The following is a 26907-nucleotide window of genomic DNA, read 5'->3' as shown; positions in this document are numbered from 1 at the left end:
CCATGAGTCTTCTCAACTTCCTTCTATTTTCTCCCTGTCCCAAGAGTGAGCTGTTGGCTAGGTTTAACGCACCACAACATGAAATGCTGATTTTTGAAGCAGCAATCAACGCTGCAGCAAATAACTGAAAAAATATCTAAAGAATATTGTAATTAATAGTAACTGCACTACTTATTATGTTTCACCTGTACATTAAGGTCTTTAACTGCTTCAGAGAAGGTTCTTTCTACCTCTTTATGCTGTGAACTTGTGCATACATTTCTGAAGTGCTGCTGGAAGCCTGACCTGTTTCTCTGAGAAGTCATTCTAAAGATTGCCAGTGCAGTTGGTGAGTGTTAGATGTGCTACTAAGTGATATCCATCTCTGTATTCTGACTGATTTAGCTTCACAGCACAAACTGTAGTTTAAGGGCATACAATCTAGGTCAAAAACCTTTGCCTCCATCTTTGCATAGTTTAAACACTATAATAGGTGCCTTCCTTGATCTGTGCATGGGTACATGCATGCATATGCATGTGCAGGACTTCAAAGGGTGTAAAGACTGATGCCAGGCTACCTAATTTGTCTTGTGAACATTAACAGTAATCCACAGCTTGATATTTGCACTAAGAACAATCCACATAAGGATCTTCCTGCAGTGCAACAGGAGGCATTTTCCTGCATTTTTATTATATATTCCCAATGTTCTCTCTTACCATAATTTTGTTGCATGGCACTATTTTGTAATTAGAAATAACCCATAATCTCTTCTACCAGAGGGTGTTTGAATAATCTGGCATAGCATAAGCAATGGAATGCATTAAATAATCACCAAACTGCTGATACTTGATCAGCACAAGAAAGATGCTATATAGATGCATTAATTCCTTTGAAAAACAGAAGCCACTAGGGAATCATAAATTGGCAACATGTCCACTAGAGCTCTCTGATGTTATATAAAAGGACATGCTTTTAAATGAGGCTCTTGTACTTCCACTCCCAGCTGCATTAAACATTATAAACAAACATCAGTGACTACACAGTATTTCACTTTCAGCATTAATGCTGAAACAATATACATGGTGTTCTGTGAAAAAAACCCCAAACTGTACCAAACACAGAATCCTCTCACATTTAGTAAGCTGCATAGTAAGTACAGAAGCATTAACTCACAGCTGACTAATACTAACTAGGTCTTGATCCTGAAAATACATAAGTCTGTGTTTAGTTTTGTGTGCTGCAATGAAACCCGCATGGTGTCAGGGAAGCTAATCACAGTACATGAAGTCCAGCTTATGCATAAATGTTTGCAGGATGAGGGCTTGAGGCTTTGCTGTCGTGCTCCTGGGAGATGTGCAGAGCTATTGCTCTGCATTCTGCTACATTGCCATGGTAGTGCAAATCTTTGTGAGAATCAGGTAAACAGTAGTAGTATATAAATTGAGTCAGATATCTTCTACCACACTAAGCATCTGTCCAATAAAGAGGGACATTTAAAATTTCTAGGACAAAAAAGGTCTTCCCATAAATAATTTCACATACTCTCTCTCTGATCTCTTGCTAGTTATCTGTTTCTGAATACAGTGTTTCAGGCTCCATTGCAAAGTATTGGAATTGGATGTGTTTAAAAAAAAATGAAAAAGTATTGCAATCAATTTCATTTGAAATTCCATCAATGTATCAATAAATCAGTACTTTTCTCAGTCACAGAATGTTTGAGGTTGGAAGGGACCTCTGGAGGTCATCCGGTCCAACACCCCTGCTCAAGCAGGGCCACCTAGAGTCAGTTGCCTAGGACACTGTCCAGATGGATTTTTAATATCTCCAGAGAGACACTCCACAAGCTCCCTGGGCAACATGTTCCAGAGCTCAGTCACCCTCACAGTAAAAAAGTCTTTCCTGATGTTCAGACAGAACCTCCTGTGTTTCAGTTTGTACCCATTGCCTCTTGTCCTGTCATTGGGCACCACTGAAAAGAGCCTGCTTCCCTATTCTTTGCACTTTCTCTTCAGGTATTTATATACATTGATAAGATTCTCTCTCCTCCCTGTCCTGTCCTCCCCCCCCCCCCCCCCCCAGCACCTTCTCTTCTCTAGGCCTAATGCAGCTCTGGATACCATTAGCCGCCTTTGTGGCAAGGGCACAGTGCTGGCCCGTGTTCAACACAGTGCCCACCAAGACCTTTTCTGCAAAGCTGCTTTCCAGCTGGGTGGCCCCCAGTATGTACTGGTGCATGGGGCTGTTCCTCTTGTCTCTGCTTTATTTTTATCACTAATGTCAGCTGAAAGATAACACTATCAACTGAATGGAAGGAGATTTATCATATTCTCTGATAGATCTGTCAGTATTATATGAAAATGTATGCAAATCTAAGAGGGGAGAAAAGTTGTCACATTTTTTTGCAAGGGAAATGTCCTGGGAAAGTCCTGCTGTTCCCACTATCAAGCTACAGCTTGACCACGGCTCAGTCCATGAATGTATTTTCTTACAAGTCCTGCTACTCAAACTGGGATCCTGGGATGCTATTCAGACTGCCTGTTTCTGAAAACAAAGGCAGAAAAGAGTTAATACTTTGAAGCCAGTTGTTTATTATCCCTTTCCCTGCAAGCTCTTTCCTAGGAGATACACAACACAGTACTTTCCCATTCTTTGCTGAGTGCTTCTGTTTCTGCAGCACAGAAGATCCCAAAAGATTAGTATTGTGGTGAGGGAAAGGATTTCCTGCTCTGAGCTAGGAGAAGGGTGCTGGTGAGATTGTCTCCTGTTAACTTAAACATGGAAGAGGGACCACAATAAAATAACACCAGCAAATTAAATCAAAAACAATTTCAAGTTATTAAGGCTCAAGGGTGTAGAGGAATGAAGGCAGTGGGTTGATTAGCATTGTTAATATGCAGCTGTGGCCTTGCCTCAGAGGCAGTGGGTTGATTGACATGGACAATGTGCAGCTGTAGCTTCTTCCTACTAAATGGTTAAATAGCCCTGAGGGTGGTGGGATGTTTTCTGGTTTTTGGAGGAAGAAGAAACAGCATCAGTAGAATCTGACTGATGGTAAACCCTTGTTGTAGCCTGATAGCTTGCTTGTGCTGTAACACAAGGGTTTTGTGTACCTTGTTTTTTTCTTATGCAAGGTTGAATTCATTCCTGAGAAAAATGTCAACTTCAGTATTCTTGTTTTCCTGAAATGTGAATTTATCTCATAATTCTCATGCACTTAAAACAATGATAGAATTGTTATTTTAATTTATTATTAAGTTGTTCCCCTTTGATTTTTAAGGATTTAACAGAGCATGGCAATATGCCTATCTAGCCAAACTGAAAGGATCTTTGATGCATAAAATGAATAAATTAAGTATTATCTCATCATTTTTATACAGTCTCACCAAAAATCAAATATAATACCTGAAAGACAGTAAACACTGGGTTTTGACCAGAGAAGTGCCAACCTAACTATAGCAAAATTAATTTACAGCAGGCAAGAGCTGTGGTGCCCCCACTTCTGTGGGGGAGAAAGAGTCTTATCTGGGCACCCTCCCAGGAGTTGAAGCACTATATCATGGAAGGAAGCCAAATTCTCATTCAAGGCAATGAAAACTTTGGGATTTAAAATACAGATCCTGGGAGCATTTAAGTTGTAAACAAAGAATCTGAAAGGTTTAGTTATAAATTTATATTGTTATCGGGTTTATTGTCAGATGTAGCTCTTGACAACTAGGAAATACCTATGGGTTTTCTTCTCGTGGGTGTCTCCAGTTCTTCCAGGAAGACTGCTGCCCATGGAAGTGCCTTAAGTCACCTGTTAAACATCTGTAGTGTTAGTAGTTCAGTGAGCAGTGCTGATGGACCCTGTTTCCTGTAGCTCTTACTGTTTGTCAAGCAGTAAGACCTTGCAGCATCCAATCCATAAAGATAGAGATCTATTTTCTGCTCTGTTGTGTTTGTAAGGTATATGGAATGTTGTGTTACAGGGGATGGAGTAATTTAGTGAGAAATAACACACACACCCTGCCTTCCAACTCTCCTCACTGAGGTGGGAGGTTAGGTGCGGTTAGGTTTTGAATTCTAAGTGATGTCAAATTTACCATTATCAGTCCAGTCGTGTTTAATATGTATATTAAGCTACCATGGGTCTGAATACACTGATAGCAGTCTGCACTGCCAGTCCAGTCGTACTCATGAACTAGCATGGCCACATTTAGGGTTTGGTCACATTCAATGAGAAACTGCGACGACCAGCTACTTAACAGTGCAGTTTTATTTGTGCAAAAGATATACAGGTTTTTGGATTGCCAGTGATAGTGACTGTGCAAAAAGGCATGTGCAAATAAAATGTTATCAAGTCTAAAATGCACAGAAAAGTTACAACAATACAGCCTGACTACAAATATTAAAAAGTAACTCTCTAGAGATATTTCTAAGTCTCCCAAAGAAGCACTTGGTTTAAGTCTCACCCAAGGCGTCCCAAGGGGGGGAGAAGAAAGGCTCAGCCCATCGGCTGGTCCCAGGAGTCAGTCTCAGTGGTGTCTTCCCCACTTGTCCCCTCATTCATTCACTTTTTATACTTCTCTTTACTCTCAGGTGGAGCTTGGGTGACTCTAGTCATACATTCCTTTATTATGATTGGTGTAAAGTTCTCTCTCTTTCATTTAAAGATACCGATAATTTTAAATTTACTGCACGTGCTCCCCAAGCGAGGGATTCACACTCTTTTTTTGGGGGGGGCATTTGAGTAGGAGGTCGTGATCTCCCACTCCCACAATTATTTTATCCTAGCATCCTTGAGTTTTATCTCAACAGTTTGTTTTCTTTTAGCAGTTGGCCTGTCCTTGTTAGAAAGCTTATCTTTTCTTTGAAGTGCAAAAGGGGCCGAGTTCCTGACCTTCTCTCACAGATAATGAGGCTCTTGCTTGGTCTTCGCCACAGTTGTTGGCCCAGCAACAGACATCATCTCATATATTTTCCAGCCGCTATGCAGCTTATTGGCTGTATGATACCATCAAGTTCCCAGTCCTGCAGGGAGTACAGCAGAGCTTGGCCACGGTGTCTCCACTCCACTCCACCCTCCACTACTCCTCTAGGATAGCAGGTTGTATGGTTTTAGCGAGCTCTGGTGATGTAGATTCTGTGCATGCCAACTGTTTGAAAGTGGCAATTGTATATTTCCCTAAAAGGTTGTTATAATACTACAACTTCTATTAGATCTGTAATTCCCCCCCTCCAAGCAATTTTCCCAACATGGGCAAACATCTGAAACTTTTAGCACTTGTGATATTGTAATTGAGTGAGGTGTTAAGATGAGATACACAATTGCATAATTTTCATGCTCTTTAGGAAACCTAGCCTTAAAAGGACTAGTGAAATCTTTGGATGTACGGAGAAGTAAGGGGCTGATTTTATGTTTGTATTACAGCCTAGTTGAGAATGATACAAGGATGTGTCTTCCAGTTGGAAAAAAAAAACAACCTGGAAATAACTATTTTCTAAAGGATATTGCAAATTTTCCCACAGAAGAGCCATAAAAATGACTGGTAAACTAGAAAAAATGCCTTCCAGGGAGGGGCTTCCATCTCTTTGCCTTACCAAGATGAAAGATGATTATGTATATCTATTCCTTCAGAGTGAAAAAATGCAAGACCTTAAAGGGGAGTTTAAACTAGTAGAGAAAGTCTCCTAAAATACAAGGGAGGTGAAAGCCAGACAACAGGAGAAAAAAATAATAGCACAAACTTTCAAATCAAGATTGGCACAAACCCTTTCTGGAGATATTCTTCTGCTGTATACAAGCCATTTCACTCAATACTATGTTCCATGTTGTGCAAAAGGTCAGCTTAGATGGTTTAATGGTCACATAGGGAAGAGCTATGGATGTCATTTACCTAGACTTCTGAAAGGCCTTTGATATGGTCCCCCACAACATTCTGGCCACTAAATTCGAGAGATATGGGCTTGATAGCTTGACTGCTAGATAAATAAGGAATTGGCTGGATGACTGCATCCAAACAGTAATGGTCAATGGCCCAATGTCCACGAGGAAACCAGTAATGAGTGGTGTCCCTCAAGGGCCTGTACTGGGACCAATACTATTTAATATCTTCATCAATGACCTAGACAGTGGGATTTGCATGTACCTCCAGCAAGTTTGCAGAGAACACCAAGCTGAGTGGTGCATCTGATTCACTGGACGAAAGGATGCCATCCAGAGGGACTTTGGCAGGCTTGAGGGGTGAGCCCACGTGAACCTCATGAAGTTCAACAAGGCCAAGTGCAAGGTCCTGAACCTGGGTCGGGGCAATTTCAAACACAAATACAGGCTGGAGAGAGAATGGATCGAGAAAATGCCTGTGGAGAAGGACTTGGAGATACTGGTGGATGAAAAACTGCACGTGGGCCAGCAATGTGCACTTGCAGTCCAGAATGCCAATTGTATCCTGGACTGCATAAAAAGAAACGTGGCCAGCAGGCTGATGGATGTGACTCTCCCCCTCTACTCTGCTCTCATGAGACCCCATCTGGAGTACAGCTTCCAGTTCTGGAGTCCCCAGTACAGGAAAGACATGGACCTGTTGGAGCGGGTCCAGAGGAGGGCCACAAAAATGGTCAGAGGACTGGAACACCTCTCCTATGAAGAAAGGCTGAGAGAGTTGGGGTGGTTCAGCCTGGAGAAGACTCCAGAGTCATCTTATTGCAGCCTTTCACTACTTAAAGGGGTCTTATAAGAAAGACAGAGAAAGACTTTTTACCAAGGCCTGTAGTGACAGGACAAGGGGTGATGATTTTAAACTGAAAGAGGGTAGATTTAGATTGGACATAAGGAAGACATTTTTTATGATGCGGGTGGTGAGACACTGGAACAGGTTGTCTGTAGAGGGATTTTTAAAGGACTGAGGATATATGTTACCATTGTCCGGGTTGGACAACCCAGGCCTGTTAGTTGAAGCTGCAGAGCAACTTTAAATTGTCCTGGGAACAAGCAGGGTGAGAAAGAAAACAAGCTATGCACAAACAAGAAGCCAGGTGCAGAGCAAGTCCTGGGAACTGTGAAATCAACACACTCTCATCGGCACACTCTGATCAGGCGCCTGCAACATGCTCACTAATCAGCGACACGGACACCCACGTGACCAGAGACTTTTATCCAATCACCTGTGTGTAGAGCTGCGTGAGCAGTTAGATTAAGTTATAAATATGACCTTTTTGTTTAATAAAGTGAGCACGGCATGTAGCCATATTGGTGTGATTGTTGTGACTTGGTCGACTCTCCATGGGGACCCTCTTCATCTGGTGCCCGAAAAGGGACCCATTTATTCGCTTAAGTGCGGTTCGCTTAAATGTGGTTTAGCTTAAATGCTGTTCGCTTAAATGCGGAAGTCTCCGTGCATTGGACCCGAAGGGAATTTGTCCGATTAGTGAGCTGGAGGTCGGAGGTGGAAGGTGAAAAGCGGAGTCCAGAGTTCGGTGTAGAGCTGCAGATCGCACCCCTGCCGGAGGTAAGACCGCGTAGAGTAAATCGCGGCAGGGATCCCCACTGATTTCCTCTCTGTGAGGGGGCGGGGCACTAAGGAAGACCGCGACGAGTGCAGCAGGGCTCTCTGCTGATATCCTTTTTGTGAGAGGGGGAGTTCTGAGGAAGACCGCGATGGAATTAGACGCGGCAATTAAACTGTTAACTAGCATCCTCTTTAAGAGAGGGGAGAGCATTAAAGAAACAGAAGTGGATATTTTAGTTCCCTGGGCATGAAAAAAGAATAAGATCCCCGAGCCCACGTTATTGTTTAGTATTACAGAATGGAGAGAAGTGGGAAATTGCCTCTGGGATACTACGATCGAGGGAGGTAAAGAAGGAAAAGAAGCTAAAGCGTTAGGAGCTACGTGGCGGTCTATAATTAACACTCTGGAAACTATGAAGGCAGAAAAAGAAGTAGCAGCGGCAGCTATAGAAGCGTTGGGAGGAGATGTGGTAGAAAAGCCAATAGAGCAGAAGGGTGATTCACCTAAGCCTTCTCTCTTGGCTACATTTTTCGGAGTTGGGCATACTCGTCCTATGAAGGGTATGTCAGCCTCTGTGTGTTCAACAGTGCAGGAGTATTTAGATAAGACAGCAGACAAACCGGAAGTTACTCCTCGGGGGTCTGTTGTAACTGAGCAGAAACCGGAAGACCCTGTTGAGACTCCCCAGGAAGGGGGAGCAGCGAGTCATACTGCACCAATCGGAGCTGTGGGTGGAGCAAGACCAAAACGGAGGGTGGTGACAGCTCATAGGTCACATCGGGGGGGCAAAAACGCCATGCGATGTCGTATCCTCCTCTTCCTGAAACATCATCGGACAAATTTGAGGAGGAAGGCAGGGAGAAGCTTTGTGATAACAATACAGAGAAATCCTTACAGGAAGTAATAGATAAATTAAGAAACCTGGAAAAGCGAGTTGAAATGAACCTGCCTACTACTTCAATCCCTGTAGTTCCTCCAGTTAACCAAACTACCCCTCCGATGCTGAACTTGAGAAAAGATCCAATTCTACAGCGTTGGTCTGGTGTTGTTTGTGATGCTATTTTGGAAGGTGATTGGCAGGTGACCAGCTCGTTAGCTTGTCCAGTAGTGGTCAATAATCTTGGTGCATGTAATTGGGACATGATTTATGGAAGGTTAACGATCAGATTTTAGAGATGGGAGTGTTGCAACCTGGTCTTCCACTTTTTATGATGATCCCTCAGAATTGGCAAAATTGTCGTGGTAGACTTGAAAGACTGTTCCTTTATGATTCCCTTACATCCTGACGACACGCAAAGATCTGCATTCACTCTGCCATCAATAAACCGTGCCGCTCTGGCCAAACGGAATGAATGGGTTGTTTTACCACAAGGAATGAAGAACTCTCCTACGATGTGTCAGACTTTTGTAGATTGGGCACTTGTTCTGGTACGACAACGTTGGCCTCAATCCTGATCTGTCATTATATGGATGATATTTTATTGGCCGCTGAACAAGGGATTTCAGATGATCAACTGAAATGGCTTGTTGACCACCTTCTATCATGTGGTTTGATTGTGATGCCTGAGAAGGTTCAACATTCGGCCCCATGGAAATATCTAGGCTGGCTCATCTTGGATGCTCAGATCTGACCACAGAAGGTGACCCTTACTACACAAATAACTACTCTGCATGATGCTCAAAGGCTTTTAGGAGACCTACAGTGGGTTCGTAATATAGTTGGCCTCACTAACGATGATTTGCAATCGTTCCAATCCTGGTTGCATGGCACTGAAGCCAACAGTCCTTGAACTTGTTCACCAGAACAGCGGGCTGCCCTGGAAGTTGTGTCCTGCAAGATTCAGACTGGCTGGTGTGGTCGCCGAATGGCGAATCATCCGTTATCTTTTTTGGTTTGTAATGTTGCCACTTCACCTTTTGCCCTTATTTTGCAATGGCAAAAGAAAAAAAGGGGAAAATACGGCGATCGTTTTAGAGTGGTTGTTTTTGCCGTTGCAACCCAGACATCGTATTTTAAGTCATCCTGAAGCAGTAGCAGCCTTGGTGAGAAAAGGAAGAGACAGGATTGTTGAAATTGATGGGACTGAACCGGCAGATATCAGTATTCCAGTCCGTGGTGATGATTATGAGTGGCTCCTGAGACATTCAATAGCCATACAGGAAGGCTATACAGGTGTTGTACACAACAACCGGCCAAAAGGACCTCTCTGGGAGATGTTAGAACATTACCAGTGGACTGCGAGACCGTTATGCTCAACAAGACCAGTTGAAGGGCCAATGGTGTTTACAGATGCAGGAAGAAAGATGAAGAAGGCTGCGTGTGTTTGGCAATCCGATAATCAGTGGCAGAAACACGTGTTCACCGGTGAACCACGGGACAACCTTCAAACCTTAGAACTGAAAGCAGTGTGTTGGGCATTGGGAAGCTGGAACAACACACCTGTAAACATAGTATCAGAATCATTGTACGTAGTTGGTGTAGTACAGCGCATTGAAGATGCCTTGTTGAGAGAGACAAAGAGCCAACATCTTGGTTAAATGTTTCTACAACTGCGTAGTACTCTGTCAGAGAAAACATGAATTTTGTATTATGCATATTAGAAGTCATCAGTGGACCATTGGGTTGGGTGAAGGTAATGCTAGAGCTGATGAAGCAGTCAGCTGTTCAGCAATAACTCCTCCAACAAATAAGTTTGAAGAAGCTCGTAACAGCCACGAGATGTTTCATAAAAATGCAAAGTCTTTACATCGACAGTATGAAATACCCATAGCAGATGCAAAGGGCATTGTTCGCTCCTGTCCTCAATGTAGTCATCATGGACCTGGTTTAGGGGTGGGCACTAACCCAAAAGGTCTGAAGGCATTTCAGGTTTGGCAAATGGATGTAACACATGTGCCTGACTTTGGGAAACTTAAGTATGTGCATGTCACCCATATGTTTGTCCTAGGCAAGATGTCAAAAATACTTTGGCCAATGGGTAAAAAATTCATCAAGACCATAAACCAAGTCCACCACTCAAACATGTTTACTCCTGCAGTTGCCCAGAGAAGCTGTGGATGCCCCATCCCTGGAAGTGTTTAAGGTCAGGTTGGACAGGGCTTTGAGTAACCTGGTCTAGTGAAAGATGTCCCTGCCCATGACAGGTCCCTTCCAACCCAAACCATTCTATAATTCTTTGATTCTATGTGGCAGTAAAATGTTTGGACCTATTTTTTGTGACCAAGGAAAAAGTTTACATTGTCACTGCTTTTCACTTTTTAATTAAGCACACAAACATTTTTACACTTATACCATTGAATGTCTTGATGTCTGTGGCTGAAATCAGTCACATCCAACTCAGTGAATTCAGTGCGGTGATGTGATCATGAGCTGCCCATTTTGTTAGGACCCAGTTCAGTCCAGAACATGGTGTGATCATCTCTGTTCAGCCTCACAATCAAAGGTAGGTTTCTTGGAGGATGAAAGACCATGCTTACAGGTAGTTATTTTTAAAAGTACAACTATCAGCTCAAAGGCAATCACCATTTGGAGCCAAAAGGAGGAAGATTTATAATGACCCTTTGAACATTTGTGCATCTTTGCCTGTGATAAAATGTTATGACACCACATCTTTGGTAATTCAGTTATGCCACCTCCTTGGCCAAATTCTGCTTTGTTTCTTCAGTGTAAATTCAGGATAATCCCTTGGACTTTAACAGAGATAATTTGCTGTATCCTGATATTAATTGAAAGTAGATTTTGACTTGATTTTTGTTTTGTACTGCTGGAATTTACTGCCACTGATGACAGTGTCATTATGGCTTGGCCCTGAGTGCGCTAAATGGATTTTTTTCCTTAGATCATATTTCAACATCAGTGCTGTTCTATGTTCAAAATGGAGAGGACCCAAACAAAATTTAAGAGGTTGTGTGTTTTTATCACCAGGTCTTTTATGGTGGTATTAAAGAGAACAAAATGAAAACCTGCCTCAACTAAAGTGGAGTTTTGCTGCTGACTCCAGTAGGACAGGATTTTAGCCATGCTCTCTGCCTACAAAAGTTAATGGGTTTTATGAGCATTTTAAAATGATGACACTTGTAATGTGGAGCTAAACTTCTCCTCTCTATATTAAAGGAAGGGAGACAGCCTTGTAATGCTATTGGGGAAGTAGAAGGAAAAAGAAAAAGAGAAATACCCAAAGAGGTAGGACTGAATGACAGTTTTGACTGAACATGAACAGGAACAAAACAGGACCTCATGGTTTCAGTCTCTGCCCTGATGAGAACAGCTGGTGAAAGGCAAGTTCTAATGCTGGCAAAAAGTAATGGCTCATTTATTAGTAAGCATTTTTTAAAGTACAGGTCACAGTGGTCTTTAAGCCCGCATGATATCCATAATGTGAAAAATCTGGGCTAGGCTGTCTATCAGGCAGCCCAGCACCTAATCCCTCACCGCTGCCTGCTATCCTGGTTCCTGATGGCATTGGGAGGCATGGAAGGGCCTCTAAGACTCGGGTGGAAAGGAGTCCTGCCTCTCTAGAAGAAAAGAAATCTTCAAAATTGTTCACAATCTTCATATCCTCCCACTCAAATGGACTGGTCTGACCATAATTGGATTCCCTTGCAACAACCAAATATAATTACAGTCTGTCAACTTGTACACTTTTCTAATGTTAACATAGGAAAACATTTGTATAATTGTAATCAACCAAATAGTTTTGAATGGCTTTCATTTAAAAAATCATCCCTGCTTCTTTAGCTGCAATTGAAGACCTCTGTTAGTATTAGGGACTGTTTACTGACTTATTTCCTGAGTTGAGACATGAACAATTAGAAAAAATGAAGGAAAGCAGAACAACTTATATGATATTGCACAATGGCAGCAGATTTCAGGCCTGATATGAGCCATCATATCTAGACCCTCTGCTTAAATTGTGTTTGAGATGTATATCATGTATCCTGTATTTAGGTAACACTCCAGGAAAGTAATTCAGCCTTGATATTTGTTTTGTTATGAATATTAGTAAAGGTGAAGTAAGCCAGTTAATTTGCATCTGTGAGGAAAAGTTGTGTTTTGGTTCAGGCCTGTTTCTTGTGCTAACTGTATTTTATGCTTTATTTAAAAAGCCAGTGCTGAGAAGGAAATTAAAATAAAGAGTATATTCCTACTGATGGTAGGGAAGCTTCTCAGCATTTGAGCAGCTGGCCAAAAAGGGGTGTGGGTGTGTGCACATGCGCACATGTGTATCTTACCATGATATAACTTAATGTCGTGGTTTAAAACCAGCTGGCAACTAAGCACCACACAGCCGCTTGCTCACTCCCCCTACAGTGGGATGGGGGAGAGAATCACAAGGAAAAAAGTGAGAAAACTTGTGGTTTGAGATAAAGACAGTTTAATAGATAAAGCAAAAAGCCACACATGCAAGCAAAGCAAAATAAGGAATTCATTCACCACTTCCCATCGACAGGCAGGTGTTCAGCCATCCCCAGGAAAGCAAGGCTCTATCATGCATAACAGTTACTTGGGAAGACAAAACACCATAATGCCATATGTCCCCCCCTTCCTTCTTCCCCTAGCTTTATATGCTGAGCATGACATCATATGGTATGGAATATCCCTGGGGTCAGCTGTCCTGGCTGTGTCCTCTCCCAACTTCTTGTGCACCTTGAGGCTACTTGCTGGCAGGTTGGTGTGAGAAGCAGAAAAGGCCTTGACTGTGTAAGCACTGCTCAGCAATAATGAAAACATCCCTGTATTATCAACACTGTTTTCAGCACAAATCCAAACCATAGCCCATACTAGCTACTATGAAAAAAATTGTCTATCCCAGCCAAAACCATTACATTTAATTTTACAGTAGACCAGAGTTTGACAAGAATCAAAAATGCTTATAACTTGTGGTCTCATTTAATGTCTATTTTGCTATTATTTCAAAGCATGGCTTCTCAGTTTTAATGAGAGAACTGTCATACAAGGAGGACCGTTTTCATAATTATCTCACTCTGCAACCACAGCAATGGCAGGAACAAGTTTTTGTGGGCCTGTAAGATTGTACATGGGCACTCATCCATATTGTGCTGTCCAACAGGCTGGATGTTACATTAAAAGAATGTGATCGCAGCAGTTCTGTCTGTATCTGATAGAGTGTTGAAGCCAAAGGGTACTGGCATGAGTAGTGGGAATATTGGGATCCAGAGGGCTTAAAGATACATATCACCCAAGTACAGGGTACACTGAGTTGTCCTGTTTATAGGCCATGCACTCCAGAGGTTGTCAAAATGGAAGGTAAAAAGCTAAATAAATATTGGCCCTGTACCCTCTACAGACCCATGCCCCCAACCTCATTTGGAAGAACTATGCAGCAAAGGCCTTGTTCATAGCTTATCTTTTGTTATAGTTTGAAAATGTCAGCACTGAAATATTTAATAGTCTCTCCCCACCCTTTGAAAACAGCACGTTTAGTCATCACCCTGGAAATAAGAGACAGAGTGGCATGCTGGGCTGTGAGAGGGCAGCTGGGCATTGCACCTCTGGCACTACTGAGCCCTGCAGGTGAGTAAGTGGCATGCTGGGAGTGGCTAGCTAGGAGCTCAGGGCCCCACAGCATCCCTTCATGGGATCAGAGTATGTACAGCTAGCCTGTTTTCATGCTGGCAGTGGGTTTTCTGGCACCTGATTGAATGGCAGCTGAGTCTTGTGTAGGTGTGCTTCTCAGGCATGCTGCCTTCCTGGTAGGCTTATGTTGGAGGTGCCTCAGGGTATCCTGGGTCTCTCTTCTAGTTTATTCCAGCACCAGGCTCACACGTATACACATTATTATTAAGTATATATGCAGTGTTCTGAGGTTGCATCTTCATAGACTTATGATTTAGAACATATGTATTTTCCTTTCATAGACTGTGGCCCCTTTCCCCGAAGTTGGTGATATCAAGGGGGACAGGCTGTGTCATTTCTCTCCACTGCTGTTAATAGCAGCACTTCTTTTTATATTCTTTAGTAATGGAGATAAGGTAGTTTCTAAGTAAATGGACACCCAATTTGGAATATGCATGTGGTCAAGCACAGAGCCTGAGTTTGGTCCACATCTGAATATATCCCAAACGCTGGATTGTTTATCCAGTAGCATTCACTATTATGTATGCTCTACAGCACTCATCTAAGTACAATGATAAATAGCTTTTCCCAGGTGATTCTTAATTCTACGTCTTCTTCTTATCCAGCAGATGTGCTACGTTCCAAATATAAATATATTAACACATTCTTTTTGGACAAAGTGCTAATGAATGACATATAGGCACATTGATTCTTTTCATGATACGCACTGCACTGTACAGGCAAACCTGTCTCCATGAGACCATAAGCACAGCCCCCTTCCTGTTGTGTCCTTGCAGTTCACTTTTGACCTCTATTTTGTGTTCTATTCACAGTTGTTCAGCACTTCAAGCGCCACAATATTGTTCTTAAAAGAGAACTCGGAGAAGGAGCCTTTGGAAAAGTCTTTCTGGCTGAATGCTATAACCTGTGTCCTGAGCAGGACAAGATCTTGGTGGCAGTGAAGGTAAAAGAGTCTAGGGTTTCCATTATTAGTTCATGGTTGCAGCTAATGCTATTTTATTTGTAAATTATCATGTTTGCCTATTCTGTAGCCCCATGTAACTCCTCTAATATATGTGGAGGGGTTCACAAGGCTAACGGAGCATTAAGAGAACATGAAATTTGATCTTACTGTGAATTATAAAATGAGAGCTGAATTTCATAAGGAAAAGGAAGAAACTGACAGTGTCACAAAGGGGCAAAATCTTTTATGATCTAAGCTATATTAGTGAAAAATGACATTTAAGTCATTAGAAATATGAGTTGTGTGTCTAAAAAAAAATAATCTATAACCAGATAAGTGTATAACTGCTAGTCAAAGAAGACCTATCTTTCCATGAACTGTGCAATGCTTTGTCAACCTTTGAAATTGTCTGTAGATAGTTGTCATTAATATGGCTGCCAGGAATGTTATAAAAAAATGTACAGATTATATTGTCATGTGTTGTTAAACACTGGCTGCACGGAAATCCAGAAATCATGATATTTCAGACCCTGAGGAGTGATTCTTCATTATTCTCCATTCAGCCCTTCCAAAATACAGTCCAAAGGAAAAGGAAACTATGTGAAAACAGCCATAACCTTGGACTTGCCAGTATTCAGAATAATTCTTATGTTTCTGAGGGGGGAAAAGGATTTCTTTGGAACCCTGGAAGGGTACAAACTACATGGTACATTGGGAATCTACCAAGAAGTAAGATTTCCATCATGATCTCAGAAATTGCACACCAGACGCTTCACCATGCCAAGCCTTTTTGTTCCTCAGAATGGAACCACTGAGGTCAATTGTCATCCTCAGATATGCATGCACACTAGAAAACAACATCAGTGAAACCATACTCTACTAAGAGTTTGCCAATTTTCCCTGCCAACAGTCTTCTATCTGTGTTCTGCTGAAAGCTGAACAAGGTGTTCAACATTTGAAGTATTTCATTTAAGGCAGGGAGAATATACATTTTAGAATCTGGGCTGTGCTTAGGGATCAGAAAATAACGCTATCTGTCCATTCACAATTAGGCAACTGTGTGTACATTTTGGATCAAACCTGTGGTGGTTTGACCCTGGCTGAATGCCAGATTCCCACCAAACCCACTATATTGCTCCCCTCCTCAACCAGACAGGGGAGAGAAAATATAACGAAAGGCTCATGGGTCAAAATAAGGACAGAAAGATCACTCAGCAATTACTGTCAAGGGCAAAACAGACTTGACTTGGGGAAAATTAGTTCAATTTATTACCATTCAAATCAGAAAAAACACCTTCCCCTCACCCCTCCCTTCTTCTTAACTTAATTCCTGATTTACTACTTCTTCCCCCCAAGCAGTGCAGGGAAATGGGGAATGGAGGCTGTAGTCAGTTCATCACACATTGTTCCTGCTGCTCCTTCCTCCTGACACTCTTCCCCTGCTCCAGAGTGGGGTCCCTCCTACGGGAGACAGTTCTCCATGAACTTCTCCAATGTGAGTCCTTCCCATGGGCTGCAGTTCTTAACACACTGCTCCAGCATGGGTCCCTCATGGAGTTACAGATCCTGCCAGCAAACCTGCTCCAGTATGGGGTCCCCTCTCCTTGGGTCCACAAGTCCTGCCAGCAAACCTGCTCCAGCGTGTTCACAGCCTCCTTCAGGCATCCACCTGCTCCAGAGTGGGGTCCTCCATGGGCTGCAGGTGGATATCTGCTCCACCATTAACCTCCATGGGCTGCAGAGGGACAGCCTGCCTCGCCATGGTCTTCACCATGGGCTGCAGGGGAATCTGTGCTCCAGCACCTGGAGCACCTCTTCCCCCTCCTTCTGCACCGACCTTGGTGTCTGCAGAGTTGTTACTCTCACGTATTCTCACTCATCTCTTCTGCTGCAGGGTTTTTTTGTGCAGATGTTTTTTCCTCCCTTCTTAAATATGCTATCATAGAGACGCTACCACCATTGCTGATTGGCTTGGCCTTGGCCAGTGGTGGGTCCATCTTGGAGCTGGCTGGCACTGGCTCTGTTGGACATGAGGGAAGCTTCTGGCATCTTCTCACAGAAGCCTGTAGACTCCCTGCTACCAAAACCTTACCATGTAAACCCACTACAAAACCATACAGTAAAAGAATCCCAGCAGATCATCTTTTTGAAACTGTAAACAAGGAACAGAATTTTGGATCTGACAGTGAGAGAACACAAAAAAGAGGATGGATTTGTTGAGCACTTTTTTGCTCCACCAAAAATAGCAGGATTTTTTAGATTTGCCAAGGTTACAAGTTTTTTGATACTTGGAGTTGTTCACTCATGCTGACCGGTGAGAAAAAATAAAGCCCTGAAAAGTATATACAGACAGGAGAAAGCAACAGAGGAGATGACAAAATTAGAACTGATGGAATTTTCTGCTGTATTTTGGTGAAGCTAGAGTGAAAATTTTCTCTCCTCTTTCATTTCAGTGAACTGCTTGGTAGCAAAATAAAAGCCTTTCCATTCACTTGCTCCCTTTGAAAATCCTGACCAAATGGAGCCTAGCACTTCAGCTGCTGCAAAATGCTGTAACTGCACTCTCTATCTGCTGCTCTTTCTTGCTGCGGGCATTTCGGGCGAGCGGGAGTCAGATTCAAATACTCACAGAGTTCAAGATCTGATCCGTTTATTGTACAAACCAGGTAGACTTTTATAAGGCATTCTATAAGCGTGCAATAATGTGGTTGGCTATTTTACAAGCGTATAATAATGATTGGTTAACAATTGTTTACTGGGAAGATTTCTGTTTCTGCTTGTTCTGGCATGTAGGCTCCTTTCTGCGGTTTCCCAGCTCCTCTTATCACGTCCCGTTGGCCTTGGTTTTGAGCAAACATCTGCAATTTGCTCCTTTTTCTTCATCCCACTGTTCTGGCCGTAACCTCGTCTTATTTCTTCAGTATTTTTCCACTTGCTTCAGAGTTCAGTATAATCATTCAATACAGCAAGAGCCCCAACACCTCCCCCTTTCTTTTTAAATACAGCATTAATACTGCGTTCCACACAGCTCTGAAAACATTGTAAAAGGCAAGGCACTAAAAGTAACAAAAGAATAACAAACAACAATATAGACAGACCTTGTTTCAATAAATCCCTCAACCACCCTCAATTCTTGTTGAGGTAAATAAATTGATACATTTAAACGGTAAATCAACTGTTGCAAAAAATACATATTTTTAACAAGTGTAGTATTCCACCAGGTACAGTTATCACTAAAGCCAAAATTCGTGTCATTATACTTCTTATCTAACCAACCCAAATATGATTGATTTATAGCCGTATAGTTTACTCCCAAAGGCTCAAAAGCTAGTTCAAAGCAGAAACGCATTTCTTGTAGGTGACATCTGAAGCACTTTTTTTTTCCTTTTTTTTTTTCCTTTTTTTTTTTCTTTTTTTTTTTCTTTTTCTTTCTTTTTTTTTTTCCTTTCTCTCTTTTTTCTTTTTTCTTTCTTTTTTTTTTTTTCTTTTTTTTTCTTTCTTTTTTTTTTTTTTTTTTTTTTTTTTTTTTTTTTTTTTTTTTTTTTTTTTGGGGGGGGGGGGGGTTGTAATCAAGTCCGTATTTTTCCTTGAGAAGCTTAAGCTGTTCCTCTTGTTTCAGGAGAGTTTCCAACTCTGATTTGTCGAATAGGTCCGTATTTCCCAAAAATATCATACGTTTCCTCCGCTGTGATTTTATACGGCAGGTTCCGAATATAAAGGATCCGATTGACCTCTGGGGGCAGCCAGATGTTAGCTCGCTTGGCCGCTTGCATCGCCATGGCGGCGATCGGAGGGGGGGGGGTGTGAAGGGGGGGTGCCGCCTCGGAGAGAAACCGCGGCCGGGACGGGGCCTGCCGGGCCGCACGCCGCCGCTCGCCGCTTGTTCCTTTTCAGGACACCAGGGTGGTAATTGCGCGACCATACCCCGTACAGCTCGATACGTGCGAGCCAAAGTCTTTACCCCCTTAGTCCCAACTTGCACAGATTCCCATAAGTCCTCTCCTACTTTCTTCCATGTTTCATTATTATATACATCTTGCGTAGAAGCAAGGTAACCACGGCGGCGACTCCAACATAGCAGATCAACTACTGCCTGCCGTGAGACTGGCGTTTCAGTTTTTTCTGCCAGTTTCATCAAACTGTCTACGATTGCTTTTTCCACCACTGATGCAGTGATTCCCATCCTGCTTAAATTTCCTGACTCACCGGTCAGCCGTGCACGTTCCGCCTTTCTTCGGGCGCCCAGCTCTCTCTCCGCTGGCAGCAGGATCCTCGCCGGCTCCGCAGCTCGTAACACGATCCTTAATGAATCCTCCTGACTTTTAACCGATCCTGTCGACCCTCATCGGATCACGTCGGGGGTCACCAGATGCTGTGGGCATTTCGGGCGAGCGGGAGTCAGATTCAAATACTCACAGAGTTCAAGATCTGATCCGTTTATTGTACAAACCAGGTAGACTTTTATAAGGCATTCTATAAGCGTGCAATAATGTGGTTGGCTATTTTACAAGCGTATAATAATATGATTGGTTAACAATTGTTTACTGGGAAGATTTCTGTTTCTGCTTGTTCTGGCATGTAGGCTCCTTTCTGCGGTTTCCCAGCTCCTCTTATCACGTCCCGTTGGCCTTGGTTTTGAGCAAACATCTGCAATTTGCTCCTTTTTCTTCATCCCACTGTTCTGGCCGTAACCTCGTCTTATTTCTTCAGTATTTTTCCACTTGCTTCAGAGTTCAGTATAATCATTCAATACAGCAAGAGCCCCAACACTTTCTCACTGTAATTCACAATGAAGATCATTCAGCATTTAAAGGGAGAGATGTCTCCATGGGTTTAGATGACAAATCTATAATTTTTCTGGAACAGTATTTACTTTTTTTTCCAAATACATTCTTTACAATGTCCTTAGTAAGCAACTTACATGTAGCCATAGAAGGACAAGTAGGAAGAATTATGTTTGTGGACAAGTTATGCCTGTTAAGTGATGTAAGTGTGGCTGGCTTCTCCAGCTGCTCTAGCCCAGGACCTCTCCTGCCTAGCCCCTGGAGCCCAGCCCAATGCCCATGGACTCAGGATCTCTGCCCAGGCTGAGGGACATAGCTGCTGCTTTTCCAGTTGCAGAATCAACCAGTAACGAAGCTGCACAGGTATTCCAGAGACACACACGCAAAGGACACTGACACAGCTGGTCACGCAGACTGCCACAGACAAGGCGTTGCCTTCAACAGCACCTACATACAGGACTCGCATAAAACATAAACATAGACAGCCAAGTCTCCTCCTCCTCTTCAGCTGGTAGAGATAGAAGTTCACTAGTGGAAGCATACACACAACACTACATAAACAAGCACACACACATTCACAGATCCCTCTGTCTGCCCAGCACCCCTGCCTGGAACCTGGGCCCTCTTACTCACTTCACTGGTTCCCTACTCATCGGCTCATCTTGATACTCACTAGCAAACATGCATGTACTCACACACTCCACATTTGCAAGTCCCCCTGGACTACTCTGCCTGGCTGATACTGAGGCCTGGACCTGAAGCCCTCCTACTTGCTGGCTAGTCCAGCTTAAAGTTTGCTAGTGCATATACATGCACACCCCACACACAACAGGTTTGGGGAAGATGCAGACACTCAGCCCTCCCCAGCACCCTGTACCCACGGTTCTGCTCCAGGCACTAGTGCGGAGCCCCTCATCCACCTCACTCACACTGGTCCCCCCAGTAGCTGGTTTTTGGAACATATGTCATTCCCCTTCAGTGGCTGGAGGCAAGAGACCCCCACTCACTTGAGTAGCTGACAACACAGGCCAGGGCTACCTATACCCCAGATCTGACTCCAGTAGCTAGTACCAAAATACACTCATGCAGATACAGGTCTCACCAGAAGCTGGCACTTAGTCCTGGCAAGCACGCATACACACGGGATAGAGAGTGAGATTATACAGATAAATAGAATCATAGAATCATTTAGGTTGGAAAAGACCTTTGAGTTGATCAAGTCCAACCGTTAACCCAGGACTGTCAAGTCCATTACTAAACCATGTACCTAAGCACCACATCTACGCATTTTATTGACTACCTCCAGGGATGGTGATTCCACCACCTCCCTGGGCAACCTGTTCCAATGCTTCACCACCCTTTCAATGAAGAAGTTTTTCCTAATATCCAGTCTCAACCTCCCCTGGCGTAACTTGAGGCTGTTTCTTCTTGCCCTGTCACTAGTAATCTGGGAGAAGAGACCTACCCCCACCTGCCTACAACCTCCTTTCAGGTAGCTAGAGAGAGCAATAAGGTCCCCCCTGAGTCTCCTCTTCTCCAGGCTAAACGACCATAGTTGCCTCAGATGCTCTTCATAAGACTTCTGCTCCACAACCTTCATCAACTTCATTGTCCTTCTCTGGACATGCTGCAGAACCTCAATGTCTTTTTTGTAGTGAGGGGCCCAAAAGTATTCGAGGTGTGGCCTCACCAGTGCTGAGTACAGGGGGACGGACAATCACTTCCCTTGTCCTGTTGGCCACACTGCTTCATATACAAGCCAGGATGCTGTTGGCCTTCCTGGCCACCTGGGCACACTGCTGGCTCATGTTCAGCTGGCTGTCGACCAGCATCTTCTGGTCCTTTTCCAGCAGGCAGCTTTCCAGCCACTCTTCCCCAAGCCTGTAGCATTGCATGGGGTTTGTTGTGACCCAAGTGCAGGATCCGGCACTACTTGTTGAACCTCATCCTGTCCAGATCCCTCTACAGAACCTTCCTACCCTCAAGCAGACCAACACTCCTGCCAACTTGGTGTCATCTGCAAACTTACTGAGGGTGCACTCGACCCCCTCATCCAGATTGGGGATAAAGATATTAAACAGAACAGGCCCCAGCACTGAGCCCTGGGGAACACCACGTGTGACCATCTGCCAGCTGGATGTAACTCCATTCACCACCACTCTTTGGGCTTGGCCATCCAGCCAGCTTTTAACCCAGTGTAGAGTACACCCATCCAAGCCATGAGCAGCGAGTTTCTCCAGGAGAATGCTGTGGGAGATGGTGTCAAAGGCTTTACTAAGCTCCAAGTAGACAATATCTACAGCCTTTCCTTCATCTACTAGGCGGGTCATCTTGCCGTAGAAGGAGATCAGATTCGTCAAGCAGGACCTGCTTTTCATAAACCCATGCTGGCTGGGCCTGATCCCCCAGTTGTCCTGCACGTGCCATGTGATGGCACTCAGGATGATCTGCTTCATAACCTTCCCCAGCACTGAGGTCAGGCTGACAGGCCAGTAGTTTCTGGATCCCCCTTCTTGCCCTTCTTGTAGGTGGGTGGCACATTGGCTAACCTCCAGTCTGCTGGAACCTTCCTGGTTAGCCAGGACTGTTAATAAATGATGGACAAGTGGCTTGTCGAGCTACTCCACCAGCTCCCTCAGTACCCTTGGGTTGATCCCATCCGACTGAGTTAAGAAAAGTATTAATAAAAAAATATAAAATGATAGTGTTATAAAATTATTAGTAAAATTGAATGTATTGTTAGTAGCTTGACTTTAAATTAGAACAAATTAGTTATTAATTCTGAATTCAGGTTACAAGCATTTTTGTATGTCCTACTAAGTGCTTCATCAATCACCAGCAAATCCTTTTGTTTAGAAAAGGAACTCCACAGAGGAAGCACCTCTACAAAATAGAGAAGTTGTTAGGAAGCTCATCGCAAGCAGTGACCTCGGCTAAACTAGGGGAAAGGTAATTCTGGCAGGGGGAGATCATGGCCACTAACCCTTGACCACCAACTCAAGAAACCCACCTACTCAAAAAGAAGTGGAGATTGAGCATGAGGACTGATTAACATAAGAAGTGAGATAATTTCTTAACAAATAGGAATCTGAGTACTAAATAATGAAAGAGTTGTGCAGCTTGTAACCAATGAAGGCTGATGTCTTTGCTTACTGAACTGTATAAATAGTGTAAAGTTTTGACAGTCGGGGAGCTAGGCATTTGTGGGTGACCACCTAGCTCCCTACTTTGTGCAAACTAGAATAAAGGAATAGAAATACTTTGACTCGGTGTGTGAATTGATGCTGCACGCCCAATAACGAACCTGCCTACAGGACAACAATAGGACAGACTGCAGTGATCAGGCACAGGGCTCAGCTGGACAAGCATACCGACTGCCCTCGTTTTTCATGTGACTGGCCCCTTTTATATCCTTTTATTTCTACCCCTTTCTTTGTTCCTTTCTGCTCCCTCCTTTGTCTGCATGTCCCCCACGGCTCCCTGCTTTACAGTTTTAGCAGTTGCAAAATCCAGATTGATTTTACTTGAAGTGGTGTCTGTGATTTCTTGATAGCTCATCAGTTAGTGTGACTGGTGAGGTTTGTTTCTTGTCACTGTCTCCATGTTTGCTTTGTCAGGTCTGGGGCTTGGTGTATTTTGGCTTCTGGTTTCATGTTTTTCCCTTGGTTTCCCAATTGACTATATTCCTGATCAGATAACCTGCTGGAATAAACATTCTCACACCCTCTCATCAATTAGTGTGACTGACCAAGTTTGGTTCTCATCCTCTCCCTTATGTGTCAGTCAGGTTTCTGTCCCTGAATGTTCTTGTTTATGGCTTCCTCCTTTTCTTATTTCCCTTTGCTTCACTGAAGGGTATCTGGTCAAGGACAGACCAGATAGGTCTGTTTGAAGGAGCAGACACACTCCTTTCACACACCCTTACACTGCCCACTTTCAGTTTCTTGCACCAACTCTTGAAGACCTGATTCTGGTCCCTGTCAAAGAGTGAGTTTTTAGCTATCTAGACCATTGGATTGATCCCTGTATAGCCCTGTATGGCACTTCCTGGCCATTCTCTTTTATCATGGCACAAAGCATAGTTTGTGGTTATGCTCCAGTTAAAATTGAGGGTGGTACTAATCAGAGATGTGAAGGCATGCAAAGAGCAAGACAGATGACTGTGTCCAAATCTCCCTGTTGGGCACAGGGTTTGGCCCAGTGAAAATGTGAAGACTTTTCATCCTAGAGGAGCAGTCCTGGATGCCAGCAGCTGAGGGTAGGTTGTCTCCATGAACATCAAATGCTTTAGAGAGCTTCAGCCTCCTGAGTGATACCAAAATAAAAATGTCCCTGTGCAGTAGCCAATGGAAATCTATAACTGGCAAGTAATAGGAGAATTTAGGCAGCAAGAAAGCTGAGTGAGCTGGCCTGGGAGAAGCACTGTGTCATCAGACATTCACCAGAATTTCTTTTCATTCACCAGGGTGCCTGTCAATTTTTACCTGCTGGTTGCTGGGCAAGTGCAGCAGCCTTGTACAAGCATGCTAAAAACCCTGGCACTGAACCTCACAGAAGATAGTTCATCTGACTCAAAATGCATCAAATATCTGAATTGTTGACATTGCTGTAGTAAATTATATAAGAGCTAAGAGTTCCAGAAAAAACTCTAGTAGAGTGCTGCCTGTACAAGATGAACATTTCCACGGCACCTGCAGAGGAAAACTAAAGGTTTCCAACTCTTCAGAACTTCTTAGTTCAGATAAGGGTCAAAACCATCATTCATTTATTGAGCTTAGCTATTGTATGGTGATGGGGAGCAATAGTAAGGATTTCACAGTGAAAGTCTGAAAGAATGTAAAGGAAAGGTATCCTGAGAATTTCATTACTGAATTATACTGATGCTAGTGAGACTCAAATTCCCCTGTTCTTGTTCTGACTTACTTGTAGATACAGCTCAATCGAGTAGAGATGGATTGAGGAGCTACAGGTTTGCACTCTATGAAGCATAGATCTGCAGAGACTAGTTTCTAAGTGGATATCTGGAGAAAGATCCCATAGAGGAGAATATGTGTGGGGTGGCAGTCCATCTATTAAGTGTGAAAAGCCTGAATTCAATGGTTGTGGAGCTTCTGTAGCAGCCAGGGAGTCCCTCTGTTGCCCAAGGCAGCACGTCTCTCCTCTTTAGCTGCTGGCCGAGTAGGGTTGTATGTACATGGAGTTGTCTCTCAGTTCCTACACGGTCAAAACTCCCATGGACTGGTGAGAGTCCTTTGCATGCTAAAGCTTTAGTTTACTTGTCAATAACGATAATTGTTGTTGTTATTATTATTATTATGTTTTATATTACTTGTGTTCTTACAGATTTATTTGGGTTTTTTTTCCCTTGCACTGAGAACATGCTAAATGCATTACTCTGTCATTTCTATGTAAATTCTGTATGCTTATTAATTTTTGTTCTTTTCACTGTCCTCCTTGCCTGACTATGTAAGCTCTCTCATGCATTCTGTCTATTCTGTGTGCTGCATGAAATAATGAAAAGGGACTTGACAATGTTGAGTAACAGAAATTTCAATCACCTCTTGGTAGCAGAAACCCTGTTTGGTTATACCTGGGTTTAGACGTTTCTGTATTTTGCTGTTTGACAGAAAATGTGTAATTGCCATGCAACTGCTCTTTCATATGATAATTTTGCTGTTTCTGTGAGATGAAAAGTGCTTTCTGAAATATAAAATATGCCAGCCTCACAGGAAAAAGTTTTCAGCATTTTTACTGTCTTTCCAGGGAAAGGTTATGTTGGAAAGAGTATGAGCCTATGTTTCTCCTTGTCATTTTTTTTTCCTCCAGGTTGCTATTATCTAAAAATGTTTTTAATATGAATTGTTTTTTTAGTTGTATTACTGAGAAGTATTACAGTCCAATTGCTTTATACATTAAACCATCAGAGGAAACTCAAGTGGCAATAGAATTCTCAATGGTGATTCCATTATATAATATGTAGATTAGACTGTGGGTCAGTGCCTGTATTATGTTAAAGCATCACCCCAGAGCTTGGAAAGTTTGGAAGACATGTTCCAATTCAGTTCTTACCTGGTTCAGATATGACTCTGTGGGGACCATAGGTGAGGAGATGATATGATATCCACCTTAGAGGATATAGCTCTGTGTGCTGTATCATAGGTTGTAAAGCAGCCAAAATCCTTATTGCATCACTAGTAGTAAAACTTGTGGAAGAGGCTCTCTGGGCCAGAAAACACAGGACGGTCCCTCAGAGAAGGGGTGTTTGTGGCATGACAGATTTTTATTGCCTCTGGGATCTATAGAGCCTGAAATCCACAGGGAAAAAAACCTCAACTTGTTAGGTGGCTGCTCCTTGTCCCACCATCTAGACCTTACTATGGTAACTGTTCATTTTTTTGAGACCTATGTTGCAATTTCATAAATAAAGCAAGTGCTTTCTCTGACAGTTGTCTTTTAGCCCCTCATTCGCACATGTATACATATAATACTACAAAAGTGGATAGAAATGTGTCTGTTGAAGAAAAACCTTGAACAAACCATTACTGTAGCTGTAGCTAAGAACTGGGTTTGTTGGTAGGACCATTGCATTGCATCAACTTGTTCTGTGTCTGTTCTCATGAGTGTGGTTGGTCCCACGCTCTCTATATGAATTGGGGATAGAAAATAACATAACTAGATAACCAGGAGAAACATCTTTAGTTAAGGCAAAGCAACTACTTTTTTGTCTCATCTTCCTTTGCATTGAGTCTAATTGTACTTAAAGTACAGAGGTAGAGAGCCCAAAGTTCACTTTCCGTGAATAACAATTTGCAAGCACTGGTAACCTGTTACCATTCTCTTACTATTTTAAAAATATTATTTGAATTAACCACTATACCTTTTTAAGGTAGAGCATAGCAGTGGTTTATTGCTATTTATGATTATTGCTTACTTAAACTGGTGTCAGAATTGGGGCTTTTTGGTGCATGAAAGTATTTCCTTGCTCATGAAGTGTAGTTCTTGAGAAGGGCTCTAAAGCTGCCTATGTGTGGGAGTTAAATTAGCACTATTTCATTATACAACATTTAAGCCTCCCATTTAATCTATATAAATGGGGAAAAAAATAAAATTAACC

At 42.9% G+C, this 26907-nt stretch overlaps 1 protein-coding gene across 1 annotated transcript in view; it reads left to right on the top strand.

Annotated features, from left to right (window-relative positions):
- The window catches only part of LOC130142155 (BDNF/NT-3 growth factors receptor-like), a 247741-nt gene that overhangs the window by 127602 nt on the left and 93232 nt on the right, over window positions 1-26907 (top strand). Inside the window, 1 exon segment of the mRNA XM_056323638.1 lies at window positions 14879-15009. Within this exon segment, the coding sequence (XP_056179613.1) occupies window positions 14879-15009 (131 nt within the window).

This window comes from Falco biarmicus, chromosome W (genome assembly GCF_023638135.1).
Source record: "Falco biarmicus isolate bFalBia1 chromosome W, bFalBia1.pri, whole genome shotgun sequence".
NCBI lineage: Eukaryota > Metazoa > Chordata > Aves > Falconiformes > Falconidae > Falco > Falco biarmicus.
Note: the sequence above shows the minus strand (reverse complement) of the source record. Positions and strands in the feature narration are given on the sequence as shown.